The sequence below is a fragment of the Pygoscelis adeliae genome, unplaced genomic scaffold, assembly GCF_000699105.1.
Source record: "Pygoscelis adeliae isolate BGI_AS28 unplaced genomic scaffold, ASM69910v1 Scaffold402, whole genome shotgun sequence".
NCBI lineage: Eukaryota > Metazoa > Chordata > Aves > Sphenisciformes > Spheniscidae > Pygoscelis > Pygoscelis adeliae.
The window spans coordinates 7,678,636-7,690,506 of record NW_008824411.1 but is presented as its reverse complement, the minus strand read 5'-3'; the positions used below and the strand labels follow the sequence as shown (position 1 = coordinate 7,690,506).

The window sequence follows — 11,871 nt, the reverse complement described above, 5'->3', positions numbered from 1 at the left end:
CTACGCTGCCTAAAGATGCCTTTCAAGTTGTTACAGTACTGGGCTTCATTTAGAAGAAAGATTCTTTCAGGCTGATAAAACTCGATTTGTGTTGCTGGGAATAAAAGGGGCAGCCTGGCTGGATACAACAGGAAAAATGAACCATTTATAGTGTAGAAGAACGTTCAACAGAATGTCGCGTTCAATTCTTGACATTCACTTAATAAGAAACAGTTCCAGTTGTTAAACACATGAAATCTCCAATACATGTGGAAAACGTTAAAACTGTGTGTGTGATGGTTTTGGGTAGGTATCAGAATATTTGATAACATCTGACTGGTGTTGGAAGTAGCAAAAGCCACAGAGATTATGCCCTGTGAGGAATGCAGAATACTGGTTTTGGTTCTGTCAATAGTCAGCTAGCACTTAAGTGCATTCAGTTTGCTTTCATTGATCTTTTCGGTTTCTTCACAAAGGAACATTTACAGTTACATTTGAAAGAGAATTACCCTATTATGCTTTCAAAATTATGTTAGACTTCATAGAAATGCATTGAATAAGTTTAGAAAACAGCTCTCTACAGAAGAGCTCTTGATTTAGCTAAAAGAAAAAAAAATCAGTGCTTAACTGAGCAAGTCATTCAGAAAGATAATCCTACAAATGCATTGGTTTATAAAATCATGCATAATATTGCAGGTGCCTGTTCATAGTGAATTTCCTTAATTATAATTAGTAAGCATGATTTACTTCTTTCTGGAAGACTGAGGAGGCTTGGGATTTTTAAGGCCTGTTTGGACATTGCTTAGCAAAGTTAGGTTCAGGATAGCTTATGCAGTCTAGATAACATAGCAATATAAATATGACTATCTGATGTTTCTGATTATCCTTTCTATTTTTTAATAAACTGATTCTAGCAGAATAGAAAATTGAGAAATGTAGTAGTATATCAGGTCATGTGTAATACCTTTTTATTCACTTTTTTACATGTCACCTTTCAACCACAAGTATTTTAATTTGTTTCTGTGTGTGTGCACACACGTGCGTGTATGTGTTGATTTTGGAGGGATGCCCAGAGTTTCTCAACTCACATTTGAGGACTGTACTGGTTAGGTGCTATACAAACACAACTGCTGTTCTTGTGAGGTTGTATTAATAGTCTTCCACCTGTAAAGCCAAACTTCTTGTTATGATTCTGGTTATACAAGGCTGAGAGTGAACCAAAATATAATTTTAGAAATTTTCTGTTACTGAAATACGTTTCCTAAAAGTATTTTTTAAGTTTGTATATTTCTTTTATTTGGCTATCTTGTGGAAGATGCAGAGGATGAAGAGCAATTCCTTTTAATAGCAGAGTTGGTCAGGATATGTTTCATTTAGTCAAGACAAAAATGATTAGTCTTTGGGTGAAGTTCAAGAAATTGAGTTGAATTTAGAATTAAAATAAGCAGTTTATCTACAGCATTAGTATGTAAGGAGGAGGATTTTGCTTTCTACGTGATCAAGGGATTGAAAGACTAGTAAGGTTACAATGGTGGTGGGGAAGAAAGCAGGTAGAAGGCTTGAAGAGACTTATCTCTAAGGCTGTTGGATCTTTGGAGTTGTGATTAATATGAACTGCAGGATTCGTACTGCAATTCATTCTGAGTGCACTTTTTGCCTAGTTAACTTTTCTCATGTTGCTGAAAGTTGAGTTTGAGTTTCTATTCAGCTTGAAGAGTTATAGATAATATGATTTTTTTTCCTTCTGTTTTTTTTTTTTAATTGCTGAATTGGAAGAATGAAGTGGTAGACTGCCTAAAATCATTAGTAATTTTTATCATGTATTTTAGCATTGTGTGTTTAGTATGCTTCATATTTGTCAAGGCAATAATTAATTGGTGATATGGCAGATTAGGTTCATGAGTAGTTGCGCATGTCCTTGTAATTACTTTTAGATTTAGAATTAATGACACTGTTAAAGTCAGCTAGTACATGCCTAGTGTGATGCAGGGGGAAAGGATCCTCTCTGCCTCCCACTGTGATTTGTCGTGCAGAGAATGAAAGCTTGCACGCAGAAACCTATCTGTACTCGTACCCTCAGCATCTGTGAACACAGCTGAGATAAGCTTGACAAAACTAAGGATTAAGTGAATGAGGAGAGTGCAGATTCAATCCCAGACAAGGGTGGCACGGTGATGTACTTTCCTGTAAGTCCAAGCATTATTACTGTTTTAGTCTGAGGTCTGAAGGCTCTCGGAGGTCTTGTTGAAATGATTTCTCAGGTAAATCCAAAATAATATTCTGAGGCAATGCTGTTGTCAACCTGCATGCACGTTAGTCAATGAAAGCAAAAAAATTCTTCAAAATACTGCTTCTGAGTTTTTTCTGCTAAATGGGAGACACTAAATAAAGTTTTCTTTCTAATCTTATCCAGGTATTTATCTGTCAGACTTGACGTATATTGACTCTGCCTACCCATCAACAGGGAGCATTCTGGAAAGTGAGCAAAGAACAAATTTAATGAACAACATTCTTCGAATTATCTCAGATTTACAGCAGTCATGTGAATATGGTAAGCTGGTGTGTAAATATTGCAGTATTAAAGAGAACAACTTTAAAAGCTTTAATATTTGTCTTCTGTAATGCAATGTAAGTAAGGCCAGCCCAAAAGTCTAAGTTTATTCTGGTATTGGTGGTTATAACAGAGCATCAGCATGAAGAGACAGAATAAAATTACCCTTTTCTTACATCACACACATTTTTGTAGTATGTATTTTCTGATGAAAAATGTGGAATACATTGTACTTAACAGTAGTTTTACTAGTACGTTATAAACTTGTATCCCTGTGTTTCATAATTTATGACTATGAATTCTAAAAATAGTAGTATTGCTTTTGGAGTAGTACTTTTACTGGAGATAATAAAAGATGTTCAGCTTGTCTTTTGGACATTTATAGTTCTGTTCATAGATCAGATAATGTATTTTTTCTTCAAAGGTGGTCTCCCTCACAATCCTCTTAAAGTTCTAGTAAAGTTGTAAGGCTGCGTTTTTGATGGTGGAATGTGAATTAGCACAGGATTGTGGCTTCATTGAAAGCTCAGTACAATAAGAATGTAGGCTGTGAAGGAGTCCTCAGATACAACCCTTCAGGTTCCAGGTTTGGGACTTCAGTTTGACCAGGGGCGTGCTCTCACTTTTCCCTGATATGTGCTCTGATAAGCAGAGCAGCTCTAGGGGGATACACACCTGGCTTTATGGATGTGGGGAATGTCAGCTCAACGCATGAGAATTGCTATGAAGGACAAAAATTTCAACATCAGTAGGCACTGTAGTTTGTACTTCCGTGTCTCATAAAAAGGCAAGAGATCTGATTCTGTTTAAATAGTTTCTGGAAAATAACTTTGCTTACCAATGAATGGTACAGTGACAATGAATGTCATCTGTTCTCCAGATATTCCTCTGTTGCCTCATGTCCAAAAATATCTAAACTCAGTTCAGTACATAGAAGAACTACAAAAGTTTGTAGAAGATGACAATTACAAGTAAGTATGAAAAGCTATAACTGTCTGTAACTCATTACAAAATAACTTTTATAACACAAAGCATGTCACTTTTAAGATTGCACTTGTATCGGGGGATTATGTGTCTCAGATGCACCATTCGCAAGTAGTGAGGTTACAGCAAGGTCCTGTGGTCAAGACAATTTTTAGCATACTGGATGGCATATCTCCTTCTTTTTCTGTGCCCAACTGCATCAAGCCCTAGCATTCATTTCTGTTTGGTCTGTTGATTTATCTGCAGACCTCTTTGAGTGTTCACTAATGAAGACTCCGTGCTTCTGGCTCATGTGTAACACTGTTCAGTCAGTAAGATGGATCCCGTGATTTGAGATAGCTTATGTCATTTTTCATTAGAACAAAGTCATCTGTGTGTCCAGTCCCAAGTTCTTACTGAGTGTGACTTAAGGTTTTCACTTTCATATATAGTTCACTTTCATTTTATATTTTTCTCTTTGAAGAGGTTATACAGTGTGAGTAAAATGTAAACACTTCATTTTTGAGAGGCAAGATATTGTCCGTCTGTGTGCCTGCCCATTCCTCCCAGCATACCATCTGAAACAGAGGTTTCTACTTCCTTAATTAAAAGATTATTACTGTATTAAGTGATTTGGCATCCAGCAAAACTGGGGAATGGAAATCTCTGGCAAGAGACAGGAACAAGCCCTGAGGATAGGAAAAAAACTAAAGCAAATCTGTTGCAGATGAAGAAAGTTTTTGTTCACTGGCTGATCTGCTTGAGGAGGTTCCCCACCCATTCCCATTCTGCCCACTCTGGAAGTTTGTCACCTCAGTTGTGTTGAATTGGTTGCTTGTGTAGCTACATTCAAATGGTGGGAGGGGTATGCACACTAGAGGAACAAATTCAGTTTACCATTTAGTAAATCCAAGTTAGGGCTACTAAAAGACAGCAAATGGGGACCCTTCAGTTTATGTCAAGGAACAGTTAATGAGGCACTTGGCTTTCCTTCACGTGTTACAATCTTTAAGATTGTTCTCTGCATGTTCGTGTGCAAGCATCCGGCTTTACCTTTTTGTTGAAATTTTTTGATTGATTTTGAAAGTATTGCTTGCTTATCACTGAGAGTAAAGCTCTGTGGTCAAACATTTGACGGGAAGGAAAAAAAACAAACCCAAGTTTAACTTCACTGTCTGCTTCTTAGTGGCATATTGTTTTCGTGAATTCCATGCTCCACCTTCCTCCACCTTCACTAGGTAGGACTCACTACTAGTGGGGAATTTTATTGCTGAAGGAGCTACAGTCTCTTCATTCCGTACAACCCACATTTTGATAGCAGGGAAATGAATGGAGACAATTGCACGTAATGCAGAAACATGGCTGCTATTCAGAAAGTCTGTTTTTACACCTATGGGTTTTGTATGTCTCCAAACTGAATTGTTTTATGGGGGAGGAGTGTATTTTGATGAACTATTCTTACTATAAGTGGCTATTTACTTTTTATCCCCTAGGGTGTCTGCAAAAAGGCTGAAGTTAGAGAACAGCCATTGTGACTTGAATACATGTTTTTTCTTCCTAAAGAATTTTATTTTATTTTAAAAAATTAAATTTTAAAATTGTAATGAATCATTGCTAAACTGTCTGGGGATGGAAGGGAGAGGAGCTGTCAAATTTCAAACTTTTTCTCCCCAAAATTAAGTAGATGCTTTTCCAACCCTGCTAATTTCAAAGATTCCAGTTCTGCAAACTGTGTGGACAAGATATGCTTGATTTTCCTGGAGTTCTCTGCTCCTGGAGTCTGCCCTCTTTGTGGTACTGTTGGAAACGGCATTAAAAAGTGCCTATTGTAGAAAAAGCTTGAGTTATGGATGCAGTCAAGTTGATAATGTATTTTCTGAAACACAAAAGAAGGATTTTGGCTTTTAGACCAGTAAAGACAAAAGGCTTGGCCCGGCACACTGGTGCACTTTATAGAAAAATTTAAAATATGCAGTGTAGTAAGTATGAATATTTTAGCCAAGGTGGGGGGAGCGGTTGTATGCTGTTTATTCTTCCCGGTTTTTATGCTAGAGTAGTGGTGGTATCGCTGAGTTTCATGTATCTGCTAGCAGTCCCAGGGCCGTGTAGGTCCTGGCTTATGTGTGGCTATGCTTTCCCTGGAGGGTGGTGCCAACGCAGAGCAATGGCCTCTTCCCCTGCTCCTTCCACAGTGTGACTTTCCCACACCTTGTTAACAGCTCACGTTGAGCTTTTGCTCACGGAGGGCGAAAATGGCAACTGGTAGCTGTTTGTCTGCTCATGGCTGGCTGTGCCAGCTGCGTCAGGCTCCCTGATGCAGAAGAGGTTGCAGGGCTGTGCTGTAGCCAAGGTTTTGCTGTTGAGTCTGGTCCTCCTTCAGCGTAGTATTGCAAACCTGTCCTAGTCTATATGAACCAAAGCAATAGACTCATTTACAACATTATGCCCTAGCATGTCATTTTTTGAATCCTGGGCCCTGTTGCAGTAGTAGGGTTTTTTCCACCCCAAAAAATTTAAAAAGAATGTTTGGAAATAGCGTGTGCTAAAGATAACTATGCGTGGTTTGTATTAAGTTTATAGTGTTTCCTGCAATTATAGAAACAGGCAGCTTTAAATTGTAAATTAAAAAAAAAAAAAAATTCAAAAAGTTACTTTTATATGCTTCTATTTCCTGATAAAGTAATTTTTAATGCTTCTTTAATGCAGACTTTCATTAAAGATAGAACCAGGGACCAGCACCCCCCACTCTGCTGCTTCCAGAGAAGATTTAGTAGGTAAATGTTTAATAAATGTGAGAAGACTTGAGGTTGTCAAATGCATTATTTTTGAGTTGTGAACACGGAAAAATATTTGCCTGAGGCTAATAAAGAAGTGTGAAGTATAAACACTGTATATTTGTAATAAAAAGTCTAAAGGTAATCTGTAAAGAAAATCTTTCATGGAATTGAGTCAGTTTTCTAGGTTCTTGTTTGTATTGTGGCACTAACTTGTTAGTGTCATTTGGGGTGAAGAGCTATTAAATATTTGTTCTTTGTTGCTTCTAGACAGAAGGGCCTTCATCTAAACTTTTCATGGTATAATATGCTTCCAAAAATGTACATTATTTTTGATCAATGCCCAAAGTGGTTGAAGGCAGGAGTTTCAAAACACAGAATCGGTGGGACCTGTTTAATGCTAATGTAGCTAATGCAGCAACCTTTAGGACTTACAAAATACTTGTAACTAGATAGTCTATTTGAAATAAGTGTGTTTATTTTTAATCCTGTGCAAAAAACCCAAAGTACAGGTTTTTTAATTTTCAATGTGAGTATATCAATGAGTTTTATTACAGACTATCTTGTACAAATTGACTTCAGGAAATTTTGTGCAACTCTTCCACGGTTTTCTGAGAAGTAACCCTGAGAGTAATTCTAAAGTTGCTCGGGAGTAATGTCTTTTTTTGATCCCAGGCTCTGAAGTTGGAGCATCTCCACAAAGTGGACGGAAAAATGTTGCAGCTGAAGGAGTCTTGCTACCACCAACACCCCCTTCGCCTAGGAACCTGATACCGCATGGACATAGGAAATGTCACAGTCTGGGATACAAGTCAGCATTTTATTTAACCTGAAAACCCTAAGCTTTGTGATGTATCGTCTTTCAATGCAAAAGCTTTGCTTTTAAGAAGTAGCATCATTTGTACACAATACTTCACTTAGAGACCAATTTGTGGCAAGAGAGCAAGCTCAGAACCATAATGGTAGTATCCCAACCAAAGAGAATTAGTCAAAATAGGAAGACTGTGCAGCTGTTCATGATGATGAGAATAGCCAATGCGTTAGCCAAAATAGGCTCTTTATGAATGATAAAATTATCACAGCAACTCAGTGCCCATGTTAATTCTTTGAGATTCAAACTGAAATAGTTGCTTTATTGATATTTTTATAGTGAGACTTCCTTTGTAGACTTTCATATAACTTTGTATAGTAATGGCTTCAGGTTTTTTCTATATAGGTGTACTTCTAATTAATATCTTGATCACTATATCATCGATTCCCTTGCTATCTTTTCAAAATGCAAGATTATAGCTATTGAGTAATTCATCTCAACTTATATTGTGTAAGTTTACCTTTAGTGAGCTAGAATGCAATTCTAAAGTTCAATTATGTAAGTGTTATAGTAAGACAAAAATACCTTAGGATATTGAAAGCAATTTTTAAAGTACTCCTGACTTTCTCTTTGCTCCAAGAGTGCTGTGCAGTTTTAAGACTAGCAATTCCTATAGATAGTATAGTTTGTGTACAATTACTTATGACTTGAGCCATGATTTAGTTTGGTATTCGGAACACACTGTATGCAATCCTTCAGGATGTTAAAGCAACAACTTTTGAAATGTATCAAAGATCATGTTGTAACAATTTTATCCTTGTTCATTTCTAGTTTCATACACAAAATGAATACGGCTGAATTTAAAAGCGCAACATTCCCCAATGCAGGCCCAAGGCATCTACTGGATGACAGCGTCATGGAGCCTCATGTCCCATCCCGAGGGCAGGCAGAAAGCTCCACCCTTTCTAGTGGAATTTCAATAGGTAGGAACTGTAAACATACCTGTGCAGTACCTGATATTTTAATAAAGATTTTAGCATGATTAGTTGGCGATTTTACAAGCAGTGGTACTATTCTAAAATACCAATTCTATTTTAGAACAAATTTGAAAAATGTAGGTGAAGGGCAGCATGATTTATACAGCATGAACTGACAAATTATAAAAAAGCAGATTTTTTTTTTTTAATCCCCTCTAAAGATACAACCTCTGATACTCCTCCTCTTCCTTGATAGGGGTGGAAGGAAGTGCAGGGCACCATTTCCCATTCTCTTTTTTCCCCTGCTAAATCAATCCAAATAAAAAATGTCTTGTGGTAGGATTTCTATTGAAAATGCCGTATCGAATTGACAGTGAGAACTGTAAATTGCTGACAGCCTTTAAGAGCATAATTTCTAAATACTCCTGACTTTTGTCAGTAGATAGCATTTAACTTTCAGATGCTTCAAAATGTCAGAATCTATTTCATTTTGGTAAGTTATTTATCTTCAAATATTTAGGGTATTCTTCTTTTGAGAACTTCTGCTTCATGAGTTTCTTATGTGATGGCAGTTGCTCTTTTTTCCTGTTATGCACAGATCCTTAAAGTGGAGGGAGGGCAAGGCAAGTGCCTCTCAGATCCACCTAACTGCAGCCAGGGTTGAGAAATGGAACCTCTATCACAGTTCTTTTTCTCAAAATTATTAGCTTGATAGAATTCAACGGTGTTCAGTTTTTATGCATTTATGGTAATAAAAGATTTTTGTAGTGTTACGCATTTCTTTGGATAACAATTTTAAAAAACGGTTTTGCTTTTTAGCCTTCATGGAGACAAATAAGGTCACACAGTTTCAAATTATACTTTTTTCAGGAGCTGTTCATGTATTTTCATGGAGAAGGCCATATTCTGAGCAAACATTAAATATACTTTTCATGTGGAAAAAGTCAAATATCTAGAGGCAATAATTTAAAAAAATATGTTAATAAGTAAATCTGTGGAACTAGCTTAGACCAAAGTAGTTTGAACCTGTTGGCATCAGACAGCTTCCACTATTAAATGTGCATTGCCTGTCTCTGTTTTCTACAGGTTCTCTGCTGTGGCAAAGTTTGCCATTTCAAAATCAGCAGGAATGGTACTTCTCATCAGCGTACAGATAGCTAGTGTTCTCAGGGATTGCACAGTACAGGCGAACCAAATTTTTGTCACCTTTGTTGAGATGTAGTATTGCCCTTTTCTCAGTGTAGTTTTTTTACTGATGTTTCTAAGTTTCTTAGAAACTTCTCTGCAGTTGATCCTTTTTTCCAGGGTAAATTATTTATTTACCTCCATTAGAGCCTACCAGAGAAGGTTTGCCAAAGCTGACAAGCAGTTTTTCATGAGATACAATTAAGAACCAGTCACCATCTAGACATTTTGGAGAATACAGGGTTTTCCTACCTTGTCTCATCTCTGAATTTTTCAACTCTATTCTCTTGCTTAGCTCAGGCATGACCTTATCGACTTGATGTAGTTAACCTGACAAGTTGGAACAAAATTGCCACTTTAGAAGACTGTTATAAATCACTTGTAAAACAGCAACCTTATGCATTTTGTGTAAGATCAGCATTTGTGGTTAGAACTTCCCCTCTCCCATTCTCTTCCACCTCCAGCCTCCCCATACTCAGATACTTTAGTTTTATCACTGTTTTGACAGTCTAGCATCATTGTTATTTTTGCTGCTTCTTGATGATGAAAATTTCAATGACACAAGATCAGTAGAGGTGCTAGAAATACGTATGGAGGAAGAGAGTAAGTTCTGGAGGCTTGCAGTATCTATTACTGAAAAATTCTTGGAAATGTAAGTTGTCTGGCATTCTGCACTGCTGCTTCAGCATGATTTAAGGAAGTTGATTGAAGCTGCTAAGTTCCTCCATCATGTTTAAAGTAGTCTGTTTACTCAGTACTTGGAAATAGTACAGTCACTGCAGCAGAGAGGAGGTTTACAGTATCCTACAACACAACTTCAAAAGACGGTCAAGAAAACTTCTTCTGAATGTGTGTACTGAAAAGAGTGTTATTCCTCACCTTGCCCATAAATGTGGATTTAAACTTGTTGCCCTAGAAACAGGACTACCTTTTCTTAGATATAAGCCTATATAGGACTTAACTTTTTGGATAAATGATCCCTCTTCAAAACATGGACAGTGTTTCTGATATGCCAGCACCTTGAATGTGACCTTAAAGACAACTGTAATACTACTGTAAATCACTAGTGTTTTGAGGTCTCAGAGGTGTTCAGACCTTTCCAGTCCTTTCGTATTAGAGGATCTGATATAATCTGCCTCTACATCAAATATCAAAAAAGGAGCAATGTAACAACAGTGTCTATAGGATGCAGCACTGTACCGTTAACAATGCTTTATCTAAATTGTTAGAGCATATGAGTTCATGCATTTTCTTATCAAGCCTCGTGTCTGAGTTGCCTTTGCTGTTAACAGATTACTGTACTCCATTTACAATTCAGAAAAGCAATTTATAGGCATGTTATGAAGATTCAGAGTACTGTTTCTTTTTCTACTGGTGAACACACCAACTTCTTTAGATACATCAGAACTCTTCCAGTTGGATTTTTTTCAGTTATCCCTGTGATAGAAGCTTTCAATCTGTGATAGAGATCAGTTAGAACATCACTAGCTTTGAGATTAATGGCTGGTTGAAATTCTGTTCTGCATATAAGCATACTAAAACTGAGCAGTTAATCCAGCAGTGTGTGTGTCTGAACTAAAAACACATATTCAAGTGATGATGGGCAATTTTGATTCTGTTGTGCTGGGAAAGACTGAAGCATTCTGGGAATGGTGCATAGCATACCAAAATTTTTACGTCAATGTAATCTTTCAGATATGAAGGATACACTAAGTGGGTATTTTTCTTTGCGATGAATGATTCCTAAAGCAGAAGCAATGCAGAAAGTGACCCAGGTATGGAATTTCCTGAAAATAGGCCTATCTGTAACAGGACAGCCGTGGTCAGAGACTCTATCGGATTCTTTTCTTAATTTCAGTGTCTGGAGGCTGATTGTGTACATTCAACTCATTCTGCAAAAACCTAGAACTCGAAAAAAAAATAAAGATACAGCCCCTGTTATATTAATTTCTTGTGCTTGGGTCAAAATAGTTCTTGTTCCTAGAACTATGAGACTGTGATCAGCAGATGGTTGTATATTATGCTAGAGTAAGGGAGATGTACCTCTGGTTCTGTTGCCATTTTACTTTATAACATAGATGTTTGTTATCTGAACAAAAGCGAGAAAACTTTTTACAGCAGTGCCAAGGCTACCCTAATTGGAAGGAAGAAACACTTGACCAGTCATATATACAATATCAGGTGGGAAATGTTCTCTTGAATTCAGGAATGTAACGAGGAAATAGTTTCTTCTAAGTTTTAGACGTTCATAATTTAGACAGCTGCATTTGAGCTAGTCATTTGGAGCTCCTTATAATCACATAGAGAATTAAGATCTTCAAGGATATGATTCATCTCATTCTTAGGTGGGTGGCTAAAAAGAGGTTATATGACTTTTGTCCTTAAAACCCCGCTTTATTTCTGCTGACTGCAAAGAGACTTTTGACAGATAACACATGAAAATACAGACAGATGAATACTGCTGAAAATACGTCTGTTTTGTGCAGACAATCCAGAATATCTGCTTTTAGTAAAATGGGACAGATGCTTTTACTTTGCAGTGAAAGTTCATTGAGAACCCCCACTACTTGTCATCAGTAAGCCTTAAAGCTACAAGATACTTTTGTTCTGCGATCCCTCCGTTTTGATGAG

General features: G+C 37.1%; 1 protein-coding gene across 2 annotated transcripts in view; it reads left to right on the top strand.

Annotated features, from left to right (window-relative positions):
• The window catches only part of RALGPS2 (Ral GEF with PH domain and SH3 binding motif 2), a 105,488-nt gene that overhangs the window by 64,783 nt on the left and 28,834 nt on the right, over positions 1-11,871 (top strand). For both annotated transcript variants that reach the window (XM_009320645.1, XM_009320644.1), the window contains exons 8-12: positions 2,393-2,530; positions 3,411-3,501; positions 6,200-6,267; positions 6,943-7,078; positions 7,910-8,061. In XM_009320645.1, the coding sequence (XP_009318920.1) occupies positions 2,393-2,530; positions 3,411-3,501; positions 6,200-6,267; positions 6,943-7,078; positions 7,910-8,061 (585 nt within the window). The remainder of the gene's footprint in view (positions 1-2,392; positions 2,531-3,410; positions 3,502-6,199; positions 6,268-6,942; positions 7,079-7,909; positions 8,062-11,871) is intronic.